The sequence below is a fragment of the Rhincodon typus genome, chromosome 23 (genome assembly GCF_021869965.1).
Source record: "Rhincodon typus isolate 14 chromosome 23, sRhiTyp1.1, whole genome shotgun sequence".
Classification (NCBI taxonomy): Eukaryota; Metazoa; Chordata; class Chondrichthyes; order Orectolobiformes; family Rhincodontidae; genus Rhincodon; species Rhincodon typus.
In genome coordinates, this window is record NC_063354.1 from 3926999 (window position 1) to 3947679 (window position 20681).

Sequence of the window (20681 nt, forward strand, 5' to 3'; positions counted from 1 at the left end):
CAGGATTTTGTCTGCCTTTTTGTGGACAGGGAATTCTATTCCATTCCATGAGTTTTCTGCTCCAAAGGCAGGTCATGGCAGATTGCCTGCTGGTGTGTCACCCTGAGTCATTTCCCTTGACAGTTTTGAATAGCCTGTATCTGGGAAAACATTCAGGTAGATACCAGTGTTGGAGCTATACTGGAACAAGTTGGCTGTAGAGATGGTGTAGAGCTGGATGAACACAGCAGGCCAAGCAGCATCAGAGGAGCAGGAAAGCTGACGTTTCAGTTCGAGACCCTTCTTCACCTACTGCTGCAAGACCAGGCTGGCAGAGGTCCTTTAAGACGGAGACAGTTGATATAAAAATATCTGTAGTTAAGAATCAACTGTATTGTTGGAATAATATGTAAGCCAAACCATGAAAGGGTTAAAGGACACCAAAACCATTTGTTTTTAAATGACAATCAGTACTTTCATGGTCTCCATCAATAATACCAGCTTTTTAATTAAAGATTTTATTGGAATAACTGAATTTAATTTCCCCAGCTACCTTTTGTGGGATTTGAACTCCTAGATCATTTGTCCCACCCCAGGTCTAAGAGGTTATGGACAGAAAACCATATGTTTCCATAACCAGCCTGTACCTGATAATGTAGCAGAGATTCAACAGAATGTAAACTGAGTTCTAAAGGTTAGATTCTGGTGAAAAATCAGAGACGTTAGGCTTCAATTGCCTAAAATAGAGTATCCTAAGGGTTGATTTAATTGTGTTTTTTAAAATTTAGAAAGGTATTGACTAGATAGAAATGTCTGCTACTACAGAAGCCTAGGAGAAGGAAATATTTGGGAAGCCAAATAACTAATTCTATTCCTATAAATTTGGGAGTCAGTTACAGAGCATTCAAAATTTAACTGGATTGATAATCTGTCGGGACCATAATGCAGCCACTTGCAGTGTTAGCATCTCTCACTTGGCCACTGAGTTAAATCTATTGCTATTTGTCATGTCTTCACAGGGTGGTATTAAGGCTGTTGTCTGGACAGATGTATTCCAGCTGTGCATCATGATGATTGGTCTTCTGGCTGTGCTGATTCAGGGATCAATCCATGTTGGAAGCTTTGGAAAGATTTGGAACATTGCAAAGAACAATGGCCGGACTAGCCTTTTTGAGTGAGTATCTTTGTCTTGAGTGTTACTGAAATCTCATGACCCACTTGGAAAGTGAGCATAGAACATAGAACAGTACAACACAGTACAGGCCCTTCGGCCCAAGATGTTGTGCCAACCTATCATCTTACTGTAAGATCAAACTACTCTGCATACCCTACATTTTACTATTTTCCATGTGCCTATCCAAGAATCGTTTAAATGTCCCCAATGTATCTGACACCACTACCACCGCCAGCAATGCATTCCATACACCCACCACGCTCTGTGTAAAGAACCTACCTCTGACATCTCCCCTGTACCTTCCTCCAATAACTTTAAAATTATGCCTCCTCGTAATTGTCATTTCCACCCTGGGAAAAAGACTCTGGCTATCCGCTCTATCTATGCCTCTCATCATCTTGTACACCTCCTTCAAGTCACCTCTCATCCTTCTTCCCTCTAATGAAAAAGGCCCTAGCTCCCTCAAACTTTCCTCATAAGACCTGCCCTCCAGTCCAGGCAGCATCCTGGTAAATCTCCTCTGCACGCTCTCTGAAGCTTCCACATCCTTCCTATAATGAGGCGACCAAGTGTGGTCTAACCAGAGTTATATAGAGCTGCAGCATAACGTCAAGGCTCGTAAACTCACTTCCCCTGCCAATGAAAGCCAACACACCATACGCTTTCTTTACAACCCTGTCAACTTGGGTCGCAACTTTGAGGGATCTATGGACGTGAACCCCAAGATCCCTCTGTTCCTCCACACTGCCGAGATTCCTGCTATTAACCCTGTATTCTGCATTCAAATTCAACCTTCCAAAATGAATCACTTCACACTTTTCTGGGTTGAATCCCCTGACACTTCTTTGCCCAGCTCCGCGTCCAGTCAATGTCCCGTCGCAACCTACAACAGCCCTTCACACCATCCACAACTCCACCAACCTTCGTGTCATCAGCAAATTCACTAACCCACCCTTCGCCCTTCCTCATCCAAGTCATTTATAAAGATCACAAAGAGCAGGGGTCCCAGAACAGATCCCTGCGGATCACCACTGGTCACCAAGCTCCAGGCTGAAGGCTTTCCATCTACTAATACCCTCTGTCTTCTATTGGACAGCCAGCTTTGTATGCAGACAGCCAAATTTCCCTGAATCCCATGCCTCCTTACTTTCTGAATGAGCCTACCATGGGGATCCTTATCAAATGCCTTGCTAAAATCCACAAACACCACATCCACTGCTCTCCCCTCATCAAGCATCACCTGCCTCTCACAAAGCCATGCTGACTATTTCAAATCAAACTGTGCTTTTCCAAATAATCATAAATACTTTCTCTCAGAATCCTCTCCAATAATTTGCCCACTGTAGAAGTAAGACTGACTGGTCTATAATTTCCAGGATTATCCCTATTCCCTTTCTTGAACAAGGGAAAAACATTTGCCACCCTTCAATCATCTGGAACTACTCCAGTGGACAGTGAGGATGCAAAGATCATCACCAAAGGGGCAGCAGTTTCTTCCTTCACTTCCCGTAGGAACCTTAGGTATATCCTGTCTGGCCCAGGGGACTTATCTATCCTCATGTTTTTCAAAAATTTTAGCACATCCTCCTTCCTAAAATCAACCTGTTCGAGCATATCTGCCTGTTTCATGCTGTCCTCACAAACGTCAAGATCCCTATCACTGATGAATACTGAAGCAAAGTATTCATTAAGGACCTCCCCTACCTCCTCTGACTCTGTGCACAAGTTCCCTCCACTATCCCTGATTGGCCCTACCCCGACTCTGGCCATCCTCTTGTTCCTCACATAAATATAGAATGCCTTGCAGTTTTCCTTAATCCTACCCGCCAAGTCTTTTTCATACCCTCTTCTAGCTCTCCTAAGTCTATTCTTCAGTTCCTTCCTGGCTACCTTGGAGACCTCTAGAGCCCTGTCCAATCCTTGCTTCCTCAACCTTAAGTAAGCTTCCTTCTTCCTCTTGACTAGATGTTCCACATGTCTTGTCATCCAAGGTTCCTTCACCTTTACAATCCCTTCCTTGCTTCAGTGGGACAAACCTATCCAGTACTTGTAGCAAGTGTTACCTAAAAATCCTCCACATTTCTGTCGTGCAAGTGCACTGACACTCAAGCCCCACTACTCTTGGGCTTGTCAGAAAAGTTAATGATTTAAACAAGTTACTCAAAAGTTCTCAATTTTCCTGTCTGATGAACTCAAGTAACAGAAAACATCAACCAAGGGTCTGCATTTAACATGAAACTAGTATTTATTACAAAGATATCAGTTTATAACCATAAGAAATATAGATGATCACCTTAAAGCTCTCTAATATAAACTCTATCCCTTTCTAAACTCCACATATAAATGCAGACAGATATGTAGAAAATCAACAGAGGTGTTATGGGTATAAAGAGAAAAAAAGGGAACACAATTCAATAGCATCTGACCACAAGATACAATTAGATGTCCTTTTGCATTTTCAAAATCCTTCTCTTCTCCTTTTCATGTTCTTTCAATTCTTTTCTGCAGACACAGGTCAGTTAGCACACTTCAGTGTCTCAGTCACTGGTTAGAGACAGAAGCTTAAAGGCAACTGGTGAGTGAGAATAGCCAACTGTCTTCCAATTCTTTGTTAATTCTCTGCAGGGAGAGAAAGACTCTGTCTTTATGGAATCTGGAGGCTTTCTGCCCCTGTATCGTTCACACACTAGAGTCAATAAATGTGGAGCTGGAAAAGCATAGCCGATCAGGTGGCATCTGAGGAATAGGAAAGTCAACATTTCAGGCTGAAACATGTTTCTAGTAACTTATTTTAAAACCAGCTTTGCCACAGCAACTAACGATAGGTAATAAATCCTAGCCAGGCCAGCAACTCCCACATCTGATGTTTTTTTTTAAATAGATTAAATGTATAGTAGATCAGAAGCAAGTGTAGGAATCGTCTTCACTCACCTGGCAGACATCAATACTTTTCTTTGAGTTTGAAACAAATATTTGTAGAAGATAAAAATAAGTTATTTTTGGTGAGGTAACTGGGAATTATTTTTTTATTCAGCTTTGATCCTGATCCAAGGAAAAGATACACATTTTGGACCGTGAGTTTTGGAGCTTTATTTGGATGGACATCGATATATGGCTGTAACCAAGTACAAATACAAAGATACTTGTCCTGCAAGAGTGAGAAAGAGGCAAGAAAGTAAGTTAGCCTGGTTCTTTATACCAAAATTGCAAAATCATTTTGATGATTTCCTGTCAGTCTATTCATTGTTAAGACCAACAAATTTGAAAGCAATTGAACAGGCCTTATTCCTAAGAGTACTGCGAACCGATGAGGCACAAAACTTTCAAATCTAAACTGAATTAGTCAGTGTACTTCAGCTGCTAATTGGTTGCTGCTGAGAATTTTTGTCCTTTCATGAAATATGGTTGTTGCTGTTAAGGCCAGCATTTATTCAGATCCCTCATGGTCCTTGAGGAGATGGTACGTGGCAATTGATTGGAACTGATACAGTTATACCCATAACCCAGTTAACCCAAGTCAATACATTAACTGGTTCCAATAAGATTCAAATGGCCCCAGTTATTGGGCCTTTGAGAATACTGACTGGGTGCCAGGGTCTGCTGAAGGATTTTGAAGAGTTAGTCGCTAAACTAAAATGTAGAACCTCCTAAGGTTAATATCTGAGGATTATAATGAGCTGCAGGCAAATTGGCATACGATAAATAATGAAATTTAAATCTGTGGCTTACAGATTAACATTGGAGGATGGGTTTCATTTCTTAGGGCACTGGCATCCATATAGGGATAGAAGGGAGTGGATCCCATCAAGCAGGCTTTATTTGATCCATACTGGATTAAGTGTCCTGGCAAATCGAATAACTGGATCTGTAGAAAAGGCTTTAAGCTAATTAGAGGGAGAAAACATAGGCTTGCAAAGAAAAGGATTGGGAAGCACTGCACAGCAACTACTTTAACAATGATACCCAGGGGGAGACAGAGAAGGAGGACAGTGTACAAGCAGAAAGCAGAAAGTAGAGACAAAAAGGGATCAAAAACTAAAAAGGCTAAACTAATGGCTCTTTACTTGAATGCATGTAGTATTTGGCACTGTGTAAATGAATTAGTGGCATAAATAATGATTAATGGATATTGTCTCATAGCCATTACAGAGACATTGTTACAAGGAGATTGAAGCTGGGAACTAAATATTCAGGGTTATGTAAAGTTTTAAAAGGATAGGCATGAAGGGAAGGGTGATGGGGGTGGATTTGTTAGTATGATATTCTTAGTGAATTAGCAAGAAATAATCTTGGATCAGAAGAAATAGAATTCATATGGGTGGATGTGAGGAATAGCAAAGAGAAGACCATATTAATAAGCATGGTCTATAAACCCCCTAACAGTAGCTGTGCTGTAAGACAATGAATATATCAGGAGATAATGACGGCATAAAAAACAGGAGTACATTATTCCTGGTTGACTTTCATCTTTATGTTGATTTAAGAGATCAAATTGGCAGTGGTAGCCAGGAAGAATTCAAAATATATTTGAGATGTTTGCAGAACGCAATATGCTGTGGATCCAACTAGGGATCAGGCTATTTTGGATTTGATAATGTGTAATGAGACAGGTTTTAACAACTTATCTTACAATAAAAGATACTTTAGGACCATAACAAGGTAGAATTTAGCATTCGGTTTGAGAGTGAGAAAATTGGATTGGAAAGGACTGTACTAGATTTAAATAAGAGTAATTTTAAAGAAATGAAGGCAGCGTTGGCTGGAGTGGACTGGGGAAGGAGTTCAGCATTTTTTTTAAAAAAAGGTTGATTAACAAAGGCAGACATGTTTTTAAAACAAAAAGTTCTTGACTCATAGCAAAGATATTCCAAAGAGGAAGAAGATTTCCATACATTAACTAAAGTTAACCAGGGAAGTTAAGGATAGTATCAAATTGAAAGAAAAACTCACAATGTGACAAAGGATTGTGGTAAATCAGTAGGTGGGGAAACTTTTTAAAAGTCAGCAAAAGATATTCAAAAAAATGAGGGAGAAAATAAACTGAGGGCAAACTAACAAGTAACATATAAAAAAGCCAACAAAAAGAGCTTTTTTAAAAAATGTGTAAAAGAGAACAGAGCTGGGGAAATAACAATAGTGAGCTAGGAAATGGCAGATGAGTTGAATAAATATTTTAAATCAATCTTCACAGAAGCAGACACTAATAGCATTCCAAAAATACTAAATCAAGAGGATAAGGAGGGTGAAGAAATAAACACAACTAGTACTGGAGAAAAATGAATAAGGGAAACTAATGGCTGATAAGTGCGCTGGATCTGATAGGTCACATCCTAGGCTTTTAAAGGAAGTAGCTACAGAGATAGTGGATGCACTGGTGGTAAACTTCCAAGAATTCTCAGATTCTGGAAAAGTACCAGAAGATTGGAAAACTGTGATTGAGTCTGGAATGGTTTAGAATAGAACCCACAGTGAGGATCAATGAACAAATTATTGCTGTGTGATTGCTGCTTGATAACACTGTTGACCTCTCCTTGTATAATTTTACTGATGATACAGAATATATTGACAGGAGATTATTGTCAGAGATCCAATGGTGCCATATGAAGAAAAGCAGGATGTTTTAACATGTCCTGGCCAATACACGTCCTTCAGACAAAAACGTTGAACGTGTAGCTTCCTCGCTTTGGTTTTTTTTCACATTGTTATGTTTTCCTACATTTCAAAAAGTAATTGTTAGCATTTAAGCACTTCAAGACATCTTAAGGACACAGAAATGCAGGTTCTTCCTTTCTTTTAAGTATTATGGGTTGTAAGGAATCTTACTTTATGTATAACTGACACTTAACTTTGGTTTTAATAGAGCTGTCGTCCTGAACGTGATTGGTACTTGTATTTTGTTCACATTATCCTGCCTCTGTGGTTTAGTTATGTATGCTGTTTACGAAAATTGTGATCCAATAAAGGCGAACAGAGTTAGCACCACTGATGAGGTAAGTGAAATAATTTTTGAAATGAAATTTATTTGTTATAACATGCATTTTAATTTGATTCTTGCATAAGGAAAACAAATATATATTTGTCTGTGAATTACGTTAAGATCCCCATAAAAAGGAACTCCCAGGGATCTTTCATGGTCCTGACCATCACATTTCTCTGTGTCCTGACAGTGTTCACCAGCTTTGGGTGCAAAAGCAAAATGATTACATGGTCACTGCAATGAATACTGGAACACTAAATAAACGCGAAGTGTTTTTGGCTAAATATGCCGAATAGATAATATGGCACCTTGTAAAAGGAGAGAAACAGGATTTAATGTCGGTGATGGGGACTCCCTTTCTGGTTGGATTGCCAGCAAGAGCATCATGTCAACAATTTTCCAAGTCTGAAGTCACACAACACCAGGTTATAGTCCAACTTGTTTATCTGAAATCACAAACTTTCAGAATGAAATCTGGTAGAGGAGCCACACACCAGAGGCTTGTGATTTCAAATAAACCTGTTGGACTATAACCTGGTGTTGTGTGATTTCTGACTTTGTCCACCCCAGTTGTCTTAGATCACAGAGTGCATCTAAATGATTCTTTTCAGATTCGGCTAAATATAGTGAAGAGAAGGCTCAACAACAGCAATTTGCTTAAATACCAACATTTATTGAGGAGTAATAAATGTTCCTTTCATTTTTCATCTTTTATTAAGTAAATAAAAAGAATGAAAAAGAGGGGAAGAATCAGTAAGCCTTACGCCCTTCTGCCCGTTGGGGACCCCTCGATTGGAGGCTGAGGTTGTTTCTGGTACTGTTCAAAATCCTCGTCTGAGGTGAAGTCCAGCGAGTTGGAACAAAACTCTCTCTCTTATACAGTGTTACAAACAGCGAGGCGCAGAAAAAACAAGTACAGAAAAACACGTTGTTTGTGCTGGCTTTGACACATACAGGAATGTTCACAGGACTCATTCAAGATCACGCAGCTGTTGAGTATCATAACAGGTTTAGCCCTTCAGCCCATCCTACACTCCAGTCCAGCACCAGCACCTCCACATCATGGCTACCCATTTTCAGGAGAGTATTCCAAAAAACTGTCAAATCAGACACTTACTCGGATACACAGGCCATCTCTGGCTTGATTTCCTATCAACCAATTGAGGTTGGCCCCCTCATTTGGTAGTGCCAATCCTAGTTCTCCTTTAAAGACTACTTAGTGCTATAATGACAGCACTCTGGATTTGCATGGTAATAGTCTGAACTTCAATTGGTCTCTTTGAAATCTACTTGTGATGGAAGTTGAGTTATTACTCTCTTGGCATTGCACCCCCATGGTTGGTTCCACATCTATAGTGATGGAGGTGATTAAATGAAACCGAACGCAATCAGCTAACACCCTCCAAACCCTTTTTGGATAAAACACTATAGTAACTCTTGTACATACGGCCATATGTTGTAATGACATTGATCACAATGCAAGTGAAAGGACGCGTTAACACTCAAGCACAAGACAATATATGGAAAATGTTAACCAATAAGTTATGTGTCGTTTTGGAAAAAGGACAGTTAACAAACAATGATGTGTAAACCCTTGATAAATTACAACAATTTAACCTGTCACCCTTCCTTCTTCTGTAGCCTGAAATAGAGCTCTCTGCAGGAAAATCCAGTCTGTGATTTTGGCCTCCCACAGACTGGCACCTGCAGAATACTGTCGCTTAGCCTAAGCTCCAATACATTATGCCAGGTTTTAAGTGTGCAGACACCACTCTCTCCTACCCTCTAAATTACATGCAGTGTCTCAGAGCTTCAGGCATCAATTTGCCATTTGGACAGTGCATCTTTATTTTAACTTAATTCTCTACTTCACCTCCTGGTAAGTTCCAGAGCATTGGCTCAGTTGCCAGACAGCATCCTGTCACTACCAAGAAGCAGAGAGGAGTTTATATCCAGTTTACACAGGACATCAAAACAGCTGAATCTTTCTGCAGCTTTTGCTCCATTTCCCAGTTGTGCTGCTGATCCAGACACACTGTGACTATAGGGACCCTTATCCTTTGCAATCTTTGTGTGGACAGGACACTAAACCCTCTAAATAAAAACCAAAAGAGCTGCGGATGCTGTAAATCAGGGACAAAAACAGAAATTGCTGGAAAAGCTCAGCAGGTCTGGCAGCATCTGTGAAGAGAAAATCAGAGTTAACGTTTTGGGTCCGGTGATGCTTCCTCAGCGGAAGGGTGTGAGGAAGGGTCACTGGACCCGAAACTTTAACTGATTTTCTCTTCACAGGTGCTGCCAGACCTGCTGAGCTTTTCCAGCAACTTCTGTTTTTGACACTAAACCCTCTGTCACCCTCTGAGAATGCGACAACATCTCTGGCCAATCCAGGAACTCTCCACAATGTCTCCAAAAGCACTCCAGATCGTGTACAGTGGCCTAGAAATAGCAGATAATATTCTGAATTATCTGATCTTCAGATTAGGTGCTTGGTCCTTTAAATATTGTTATTGTCAGGGTCCTCTTACAGCAGAACTCATTCTTTGGTGATTTACAAGTGAGTTCAAGTTATCAGTTCATGCATCAAAGCTGCCAAGTAGGACTAAGTGGCTTCATGGCAGCATCAATTCCAGTAGATGCACAGATCACGCACGTGAGAGATCTTCCCAATATGGAGCACAGACCAGAAGTGACTAGAGATGCAACACGCCCCAGTCAGACAGACTCCAGTTTATCTAACAGCACTGTCTCCAGTGGTACTATAGATAAGAATTTCATGCCCAATCTATTACAATGTTGGCGATGCTTGACCTAGCAACTGGGACTACTTTGCACTCTTCAAATAGTTTTATGTGATCTTTTAAGTTCATTTGTGTGCGCAAGACGGGGATTCAGTTTCATGCCTCATCCAAAAGCTGGCACCTAACACACTTGGCCCTGCACTGAAATGTCAGCCTATTATGTCTTCCAGCCTCTGGAAGAGAAATTGGACCCAGAATCCTCACATTCAGAGGGACGGTTGCTACCACTGAGCTAATGCTGATACATGGGCTCATTTTAACATAAATATTACGAATCGTTTTAACAAGTATTTATTTCTAATTTTTTTGGAAGCTGACCCCATTATTAGTTATGGAGTTATTCGATCAGATGCCTGGATTTCCTGGCCTATTTGTTGCCAGTGCATACAGTGGCACACTGAGGTACGTAATTGCACACAACTATAGCAATAGGTTAACATTAGTTGGAATGTTCGACAGCTGTTGATACTGAATAAAGTTTCACAATGTTTGAATTGGGACTAAAAAAGTACAAACCGACTGTTGCTGCCAACTTCTAATGGTCTTTGAGAAATCTATCATTATTTTGTGCCATTGAGTTGCCAACTCTGGAGGCATTCCTCAAGTTTTGATCATTTGATGAGTGTGCCATATGACCTATCAAGCTTGCTCTGCCATTCATATGATCACAGCTAATTCTTTCTTTCTCACTCCAGGAGTTGGAGTGGGCTATTCAACCTGTGAAGCCTGCTCCATCACATTCAATACAATCATGGTTGATCATCCACTTTAATATCTTTATCCCCACAGCATATCCTCAAACCTATTTACAAGATTAGTATTAAAAATCTGACAATCATTACTTTAAACATGCTGAATGATACTCTATTCCTAGATCCTTTGATTGTCTTAGTGCCAAATGTAATATAATGAGAATCATATACATCATGATAATACATGATTCTGACCTCTGTAACAGAGAACATACAAATTTACAAATGAGCATGTGAAGATGGAGCTCTTAGACACTACCCTGTTTGATAAACTATCACATACAGCTGTAAATAGAGGAGAGTTACAGTACATAAAGGAATTAGAACACAGAACATAGAACTGTACAGCACAGTACAGGCCCTTCGGCTCACGATGTTGTGCCGAACTTTTACCCTAAACCTAAGGTCTATCTAACCTCCACCCCTACCTATACTATCATCCATATGCCTATCTAATAGCCACTTAAATGCCCCTAATGAGGCCGACTCCACTACCCTCTCCGCCAATGCATTCCACGCCCCTACCACTCTCTGATTAAAGAACCTACCTCTGACATCTCCCCTATATCTAACTCCACTCACTTTAAAACTATGCTCCCTCATAATAGCTACCTCCGCCCTAGGAAAGAGTCTCTGGCTGTCACTCCATCTATACTCTGATCATTTTGTACACCTCTATCAAGTCAGCTCTCATCCTTCATCATTCTAAAGAGAAAAGCCCTAGCTCTCTCAACCTTTCCTCGTAAGACCTTCCCTCCATTCCAGGCAACATCCTGATAAATCTCCTCTGCACCTTTTCCAACGCTTCCACATGTTTCCTGTAATGAGGCAACCAGAACTGGACACAATACTCCAGATGTGGCCGAACCAGGCTTTTGTACAGCTGGAACATAACTTCACGGCTCTTGAACTCAATCCCTCTATTAATGAAAGCTAACACACCATACGCCTTCTTAACAACTCTATCCACCTGGGTGGCAGCTTTCAGGGAACTGTGAACATTAACCCCGAGATCCCTCTGCTCCTCCATTACTGCCAAGAATCTTTCCGTTAACCCTGTATTCTGCTTTCAAATTTGTCCTTCCAAAATGAATCACCTCACACTTTTCAGGGTTAAACTCCATCTGCCACTTCTCAGCTCAGCTCTGCATCCTATCAATGTCCCTTAGTAACCTAGAACAGCCCTCCGCACCGTCCACAACTCGACCCACCTTTATATCGTTCACAAACTTACTAATCCACCCTTCCACTCCTACATCTAAATCATTTACAAAAATCGCAAATAGAAGAGGACCCAGAACAAATCCTTGTGGTACACCACTCGTAACTGAGCACCATGTTGAATATTTTCCATCCACTACCACCCTTCATCTTCTATGGGTCAGCCAATTCTGAATCCAATCTGCCACATTTGCCCCTATCCCATGCCTCCTTACTTTCTGCATGAGCCTACCATGGGGAACCTTATCAAAAGCCTTACTTAAATCCATGTATACCACATCCACTGCTCCACCTTCATCCATGTGTTTGGTCACCTCTTCAAAGAATTGAAGAGCCTTTCCTTAAGAAACTTCTCTGTGCAGACACCACAGGCCAGAGATACTCCAGATCAGTACCTCAATGTGCTGGGAACCATATTTGCATAAAGAACAGGATAAAGTATTGAAGCCTATCAATCTGTCTTGAATAAAGTCATCAATGGAGCATCCACAGAATGCTTAAGATTCACCGCCGTCTGAATGAAGAAATTTCTCTTAATTTCCTAAATGACTGATCCTTATCTTCTAGGAATTTTATGTTTGCAAGATATTGCATCTTATTTTACTAAGCTCAAGAATTATAGGCTCATTTTTTTCACTCCACCGTCTGAGTAGGACAAACATCTAATTTCAGAAACGAATCGAATGAACCTTTGTTGGAAACCTCCTAAGGCAATTTTATCCATGGACAAAGTACACCAGCTGTACACAGTATCATGAGTGGCCTCACCAAAGCCCTATGTAGCTTCAGCAAGAATTCCTTACTCTTATAATCCACTTGCCATACCATGCCGTTACCCCTGTCTCATGAGCCTTAGTCTTCAGCAACAAATTCCACAGTGACTTCCTCATCAAAAACCTTGAAAATAACTGCACAGAGGCTGGTATTCTACTGCCAAGTCACCCTTTATTGACATGTGAATAGTACTTGACACTGGTCCAGCTTCCTCAGAGCCAGCTCTGAAAGTGACAGAACCTCTGAATCTCCTGTTTATATCTGCCAGCCAGGGCTCCCTGATTGGGGCTGTTGATCTGGTCCAGTCAGGGAACTTGTATTCACCTGGCTAACCTTGTTACAACCACTACAGCCTTCTGAAAGTGTAAGTATCTACTAGTTTCCCATTATTTACCCTGTTGATTACATCCTCAAATTAAATCATCAAAAAACTCTAAAGGTTTTGTCAAGCACAATTTCCCTTGCATAAAACATGTTGACTTTGCCTAATCATATTGAAATTTTCCAAATAGCTTGTTACTATTTCTTTAATATTGGTGCTGGCATTTTTCTGGCTACTGGCACCAGATTAACACACCAGCTTCCAATTTCTTCCTCTTTTCTCTCCAGCACAGTTGCCTTTGTACTTTTCAATCTACAAGGAATATTCTAGATTCTGGAAAATCAAAACCAGTGTGTCCGCTATCTCCTTATGCATCTCTTTAGAGTGTAGGCTATCAGGCCCAGGAACATGGTCAGCTGACTGTCACATTAATATTCCAAAGACTTCAATTCCCTACAATTTCTGATATGTTTATTTGTACTGTCTATTGTCAAGACTGATACAAAATACACCTCTCGTTCCCTAATCAACATTACAAAGTATTTGGTTCCTACCTCAGATGGGCCTGCAAACCAGGAGAAAATTATAAATCAGCCACCAAACTGAAGTAAATATTAATTATGTGTCTTGTCTCTCCACCTCAGAACATGCAAATGTCTGATAATTATCTCCATAGAAAAGGCAGTACGTGTATATGTTGCACGTTGAAAATGAGTTCCCCATAAGTTTTCAAACTCCCTGTTTTGTTGATTTTGTGAAATGTCACATGCCAGCTGAAGCAGTTCTATTGAAATCATGAATTTTACTGAAGACAGTAAATGGATGCTAGCAAAGGGGTTAACTAAACTGTTTACATTTCACGTGAAATGCAAAATCGGGGAAGTAGAACTTCTGTTTAATTTTTTTTCTTTCCCACAGCACAATTTCTTCTGGCATCAGTGCTTTGGCTGCTGTCTGTATTGAAGATTTAATTAAACCAACCTGGAAACCCTGGGGACGACTTTCGAGTCGGAAGAAGACTCTGATCTCAAAACTCCTAGGTTGTCTTTCAACTTTTTTTTCTATGTTTGTTTTCTTTCAGGCAGCTCACACAATGTCCATTTGGGGAGATACAATGTTCTATAATAGTGAAGTTTAGAAACAAAGTAAAATCCGCAACATGAAATATTCTTGTTGGTTCCCTCTGACAGTAGCAGGGTTGTACATGTCCAGCATTGCCTCCAATAGAGGAGCAGCTGATATACATACAGCATCACTTGCAGCATATCTTTTGCACTCCCCTGGTTTTCTAACCTCCTTGCCTACCAGATGGGTTCCGATTGCCCCCATGCACAGGTATTGATCCAGGATTCTCTACGTTTGGAATCACAGATGACCATAAGATGTAGGAGCAGAAAAAACGGCCATTCAACCCATTCAATGAGAATATGACTGATCTGATAATCTTCATCCCTACTTTCCTGCCTATCCCCATAACCCTGGACTCACTTACTGAGTAAACATCTGTCCATCTCAGCCTTGAATATACTTAACAACACAGCCTCTTGTGGCAAACAGTGTCCATTTCCTCACTTGCTGAATCAATCACCACTACACCCTTTGGTGTACACCCCGTGAATCCTTCAAGCAAGAACATTAGAGAGTTCACTGCCTCTGTCACTGGGTTGCAGCCCTTTTTCTACAGTGCAGATGAAAATTCAACCACAAGACAACTCAGCAACTTCCAGAGATAGTAAAATTTAACATAAATCAGGTTTTCCGCTTCATTGTTTTGGACTAATAATCTTCCAAAGTCACAACAGAACAATAGTGAGACCATGATGATTTGTGGCAGATTTACAGTTGGCCTTCCATGATCAACTTGTTGTTTTGCATTAAGAGTTAAATATTTGCTTTTATCAATTTCAAGAACTTAAAAGCACTTCAACTGCCAAAGGTTTTTGTTTCTGCACAATGGCTCTGAAGTTGCACTCTGAGCTGGATGCAGTCTTTGTATTACAGGAGTACTGAGTGAACCTTTGTAGATTTAGTTTTGTGTCTTTTATTAGAATGCTGCTGCTGTTGCAATTTCATTGCATTCTGCGTGATGTAGAAGTTGCAGTGATTTAGGGAAAAGCACAAATTCTTGCAGAAGGCCTTTGAATTGCAAATGAAGCGTCCTCAAATGGCCCTTAGCCTTCCCGCTCTACACAAAGCTGCTTCTTTCGATTCCAGAATAATAGTGAAAATTATCGAAGTCCAGCAATTTCCAGCCAGTGAAAGTAAAATTCTTTCATTCGTGCTCAGGAAGATAGTGGAAAGGTGGGTCAGTCTCCTGTTGAATTGGTTTAAATAAGCTTCAGATAGCTTTTCTCTATGCTTGGAAGTTCATGGCTGGTGCGAGAGTTAGAACAGGTAAGATGGGTATGGTTCCACAAAGTTAATACCTGCAATAAATATCTCCAACATTGTTAGCAAGATGAGACACAAGTGAGGAATAGAGTGCTTCAAAAACACTCAAGAAGCTTGACATCATCCAGAACAAAGAATGCTTGATTAAAACCACATTCACAAATTGGAGGGGAACTTGTAGAGGGTGGTGTTCCCATGTATCTGCTGCCCTTGTCCTTCCAAATGGAAATGGACGTGGGTTTGGAAGGAGCTGTTTAAGGATCTTTAGTGAACTTCTGCAGTGCAATTGTAGATAATATACACTGTTGCTACCGAATGTCGGTGGTGGAGGGAGTGGATGTGAGTTGATGTGGTGTCAATCAGGCAGGCTGCTTTGTTTTATTTTGTGGAGGCACTGGTGTTGGACTATGTCAAGGGCATCTTAAAACCCATTGCACAGGGAACCCACAGCTTCTGTCACAACCCTACAGATTTCGTACAGAAACTCAGCACCCACAGACCAGTCGAACCAGGAACATTCCTCATCACAATGGACATTTCGGCACTCTTACGCCAGCACCTCCCATGATGACGATATCACTGCAACAGCCTCAGTACTCAATACCAACAACTGCCAATTTCCACACACCATCCTATAACTCATCCGCTTCATCCTCGACCATATCATCTTCACCTTCAACAACCAGCTCTTCCTCCAGACACACTGAACAGCCATGGGGAACAAATTTGCACCCTAATATGCCAACATTTTCATGCACAAGTTCAAGCAAGACTTCTTTGATGCACAGAGCCTCCGACCAATGCTATACACCAGATACATTGACGACATTTTCTACCTTTGGACTCATGGCGAGGGATCATTGAAACGACTACATAGTGATATCAACAAGTTTCATCCCACCATCAGACTTAGCATGCACCATTCTTTAGAATCAGCCTCATTCTTGGACACACGCATCTCCATCAGGGATGTACACCTCAGTACCTCACTCCACCACAAGCCCACAGATAACCTCATGATGCGGCACTTCTCTAGCCTCCACCTAAAACCTATTAAAACAGCCATCCCCTATGGACAAGCCCTACACACACACAGAATTTGTTCAGATGTGGAGGAACAAGATGGACACTTGAAAATGTTGAAGGACCCCCTCATAGGAACAGGATACAATGCTCAACTCATCGATCACCAATGTGCCACAGCGAAAAACAGTAATGACCTCCTCAGAAGACAGACACAGGATAGGTCCAATAGGGTACCCTTCGTCGTCCAGTACTCCCCGGGAGCAGAGAAACCACGCCATGTTCTTCGCAGCATTCAATGCATTATCGATGATAATGAGCATCTCGCCAAGATCTTCCCCACACCTCCACTTCTCACCTTCAAACAACCACCAAACCTTAAATAGACCACGGTTCACAGCGAACTACACAGCCTTCAGGACAACATCGACCACAATGCCACACAACCCTGTCATGGCAACCTCTGCAAGACATGTCAGATCATCGAAATGGACATTACCATCACATGTGGGAACACCACCCACCATGTACACAGCAGATACGCATGTAACTTGGCTAACATCGTCTATCTCATTTGCTGCAGGCAAGGATGCCCTGAAGTATGGTACATTGGAGAAACCATGCAGACGCTATGACAATGGATGAATGGACACAATGCAACAATCACCAGACAGGGATTTTCCCTCCCAGCGAGGGAACACTTCAGCGGTCAAGGATAACATCCTCCAAGTCAGACTTTGGAATACACAACAACGCAGAGTTGCCGAGCAGAGGCTGATAGCCAACTTCAGTCCCCATGAGGACAGCCTCAACCGGGATCTTGGATTCATGTCGCACTACAGATGAACGCAGCACACACGTGCGTGCACCACACAAGCATGCACATGCATGCACCACACAAGCACACACACATGCATGCTCCACACTCGTGCACCACACACATGCACACGCGAACACACACACCCCATGGGACGAATTTACACTTGCAGATACCTTTTATTTTGTTCAAAAAGCACACAATTTATAAACAGTCAGTCAATTTGGCGTTTTATAAATCCCTACTTTAGAAATAAAACCAGTCTGACTCCAAATTAAAACATAAACAGATCCTAAACAAGGCCTCACACCTAATATGCATTGTCTGACCTAAAATGTCACCTCTTATTTACGCTGATAAAACCTTTAGTTCTCTCAGGACTGTGACTTGAAAGGGATTTGGGGTTTTACATATTAATCAATTAAAACGTTCTAACTGATTAAAGATTTAACAGCATCTTAGGTTTGTTTAGTACATCCTCATCAATGGTGTGACCCTTTGATCTTCTACTTATTAAACTCTGTGTCTGATACTACCTCTCTCACTAACACCTGAAGAAGGATTGAGGCTCTGAAAACTTGTGTTTTCAAATAAACCTGTTGGGCTATAACCTGGTGTAATGTCGTTTCTGCTTTGTTTTAGATAGTGTCAAGCTTCTTGAATGTTGTTGGAATTGAATCAATCCAGGCAAGTGGGGAGTATTCCATCACGCTCCTGACTTGTGACTTGTAGATGGTGGACAGGCTTTAGGGAGGTGAGTTACTTGCTGCAGTATTCCTAGCCTCTGACCTGCTCTTGTAGTCACTGTATTCAAATAGAGGCATAGTCATACTGCACAGAAATGGACCCTTTGGTCCAACTTGTCCATGCGCATCAGACATCCCAATCTGATCTAGTCTTAATTGCCAGCATTTGGCATATCCCTCTAAACCTTTCCTATTCATATACCCATCCTGACACCTTTTAAATGTTATTGTACCCACATCCACGACTTCCTCTGTCAGCTCATTCCATACACGAAAAAGTTACCCCCCAGGTCCTTGTTAAATCTTTCCCCTCTCGCCTTAAACCTATGCCCTCTAGTTCAGGACTTCCCTACCCTTGGTATACTCAGTGTTACGGCCAATGAAGGCAAGCTTGCCAAACACCTTCTTCACCACCCTGTCTACCTGCAACTCCATTTTCCTGGAGCTATGAAGCTGTACTCCTAGGTCTCTTTGGCAACACTGTTCAGGGCCCTACGGTTAACTATGTAAGTCCTGCCCTGTTTTGCCTGATCAAAATGCAGCACCGCACATTTATCTAAATTAAACTCCATCTGCCACTCCTTGGCCCTTTGGCCTTTTTGATCAAGGTCCTGTTACGCTCTGAGATAATCTTCTTCGCTGCCCACCACATCACCTATTTTTGTGTCATCTGTAAACTTACAAATCATGCCTCCTATGTTCACATCCAAATAATTTATATAAATGACAAAAAGCAGTGGGCCCAGCCAACCATTATGGTGCTTCACAGGTCACAGGCCTGCAGTGTGAAAGGAAACCCTTTATCACCATCCTCTGTCTCCTACCTTCAAGTCAATTTTGTATCTAATTGACTAGCTCCTCCTGGATCCCTGGTGATCTAACTTTACTAACCGGTCTATGATGTGGGACCTTGTCAAATGCCTTACTGAAATCCATATAGCCAATGTCTACTGCTCTGCCTTCATCAATATTCCTTGTCACCTCTTCAAAAAAACTCAACCAAGTTAGTAAGACATCAATTCCTATACACAAAGCCATGTTAACTATCCCTAATCCGTCCTTACCTTTCCAAATGCATGTAAATCCTGTCCCTCAGAATCTCCTTACCCACTGCTGACATAAGGCTCACTGGTCTATAGTTCCCTGACTTTTTCTTCCCACCTTTCTTAAATAATGGCACCACGTTAACCAACATCCAGTCTTCCAGCACCTCAACTGTGGCTGTCAATAACACAAATATCTTAGCAAGGGGGCCCAACAATCTCTTTCCTAGCTTCCCACAAAGTTCAGGTAAACACCTGATCATGTCCTGGGCATTTATCTACCTTTATGCATCTTAAGACCTCCAGCACCTCCTCTTCAGTAATATGAATGCTTTTCAAGACATCACTATTTATTTCCCCAGGTTCCCTAGCTTACACGTTCGTCTTCAGTAAATGCTTACACAAAATATTCATTTAATATCTCACCCAGGTCCTATGGTTCCACACATAGATAGCCATGTTGATCTTTAAGGGGCCCTATTCTCTCCCCAGTTACTCTTTTGCCCTCAATGTAATTATAGAATCTGTTTGGATTCTCCTTAACTTTATTTGTCAAAGCTATCTCATGTCCCCTTTTTGTCCTCCTGATTCCCCTCCTAAGTGTACTTCTGCTGTCCTTATACTCCTCCAGGGATTCACTTGGGAATATGAAAGTTTTCTTGTACATACTTAATGAATTCCTCCCCATCCAAGCCCTTAATACTATGACAGTCCCAGTCTATGTTTGGAAAGTTAAAATCCCCTACCATCACAACCTTATACCAATGCTTAATATTAGAAGCCAATCAAGAGACAGATTATAGTATAACCAAACAAAAAATGCCCTCATCTTACTCACTATCATAGATTTACAAAAAAAACAGATTAAGACATAATCACCCTCTTCTCCTATTGATTTTATGGGAAATGATAACCCCCCACGATGTTTAGTGAGGGATTCAGTGTTGGTAAAAGTATTGAATGCCATGAGGCAGTGGTTAGATAATCTAATGAAGATGGTCATTGCCTGGCATTTGTGTGGCATGAATGTTAATTGCCACTTGTCAGCCCAAACCTGGATATTGTCCAAGTCTTGGACATGGACTGCTTCAGTATCTGAAGATTTGCAAATGGTGCTGAACATTGTGCAATCATCAGCGAACATCCCCACTTCTGGCCTTATGATGAAGGAAAGGTCATTGTTGAAGCAGCTAAAGATGCTTTGGCCGAGGACACTACCCTGAGGAACTCCTGCAGAAAAGCTCTGCAGTTTAAAATATTGACCTCCAACGACCACAGACACCTTGCTATGTGCCAAGTATGACTCCAACTAGCGGAGAGTTTGCCACCTGATACCCACTGATTCCAGTTTTGCTCGGGCTCTGTGGTGATTTGAATGAGAGCCGGGTGATTCTCAGCGAGTGTGAGATTCCTGGCGAAAGCTGTTAACCTGGACCAATCAGGGACCCCTGGCTGACAGATTTAAACAGAAGTCTCAGACAGTCTCCTTACTCTAGAACTGGCTGTGAGCAAGCCAGTCAGTGTCCATGGACAGTGCACTTGTAAATAAAGGGTGACTTGGTGATGAGATAACTGCCTCCATGGAGTGATGTCAGTGATGACAAGAGAAGACAGTATGCTCCTGAAGAAAGTTAGTTCTCAACAGTCATCTCTGAGTTGGG

At 41.4% G+C, this 20681-nt stretch overlaps 1 protein-coding gene across 1 annotated transcript in view; it reads left to right on the forward strand.

Moving 5' to 3' along the window:
• LOC109935488 (sodium-coupled monocarboxylate transporter 1-like) overlaps positions 1 to 20681 on the forward strand; it is a 78311-nt gene that overhangs the window by 29694 nt on the left and 27936 nt on the right. The window contains exons 4-8 of the mRNA XM_048611078.1: positions 873 to 1153; positions 4188 to 4328; positions 7014 to 7143; positions 10245 to 10333; positions 13919 to 14040. Of these exons, the coding sequence (XP_048467035.1) occupies positions 873 to 1153; positions 4188 to 4328; positions 7014 to 7143; positions 10245 to 10333; positions 13919 to 14040 (763 nt within the window). The remainder of the gene's footprint in view (positions 1 to 872; positions 1154 to 4187; positions 4329 to 7013; positions 7144 to 10244; positions 10334 to 13918; positions 14041 to 20681) is intronic.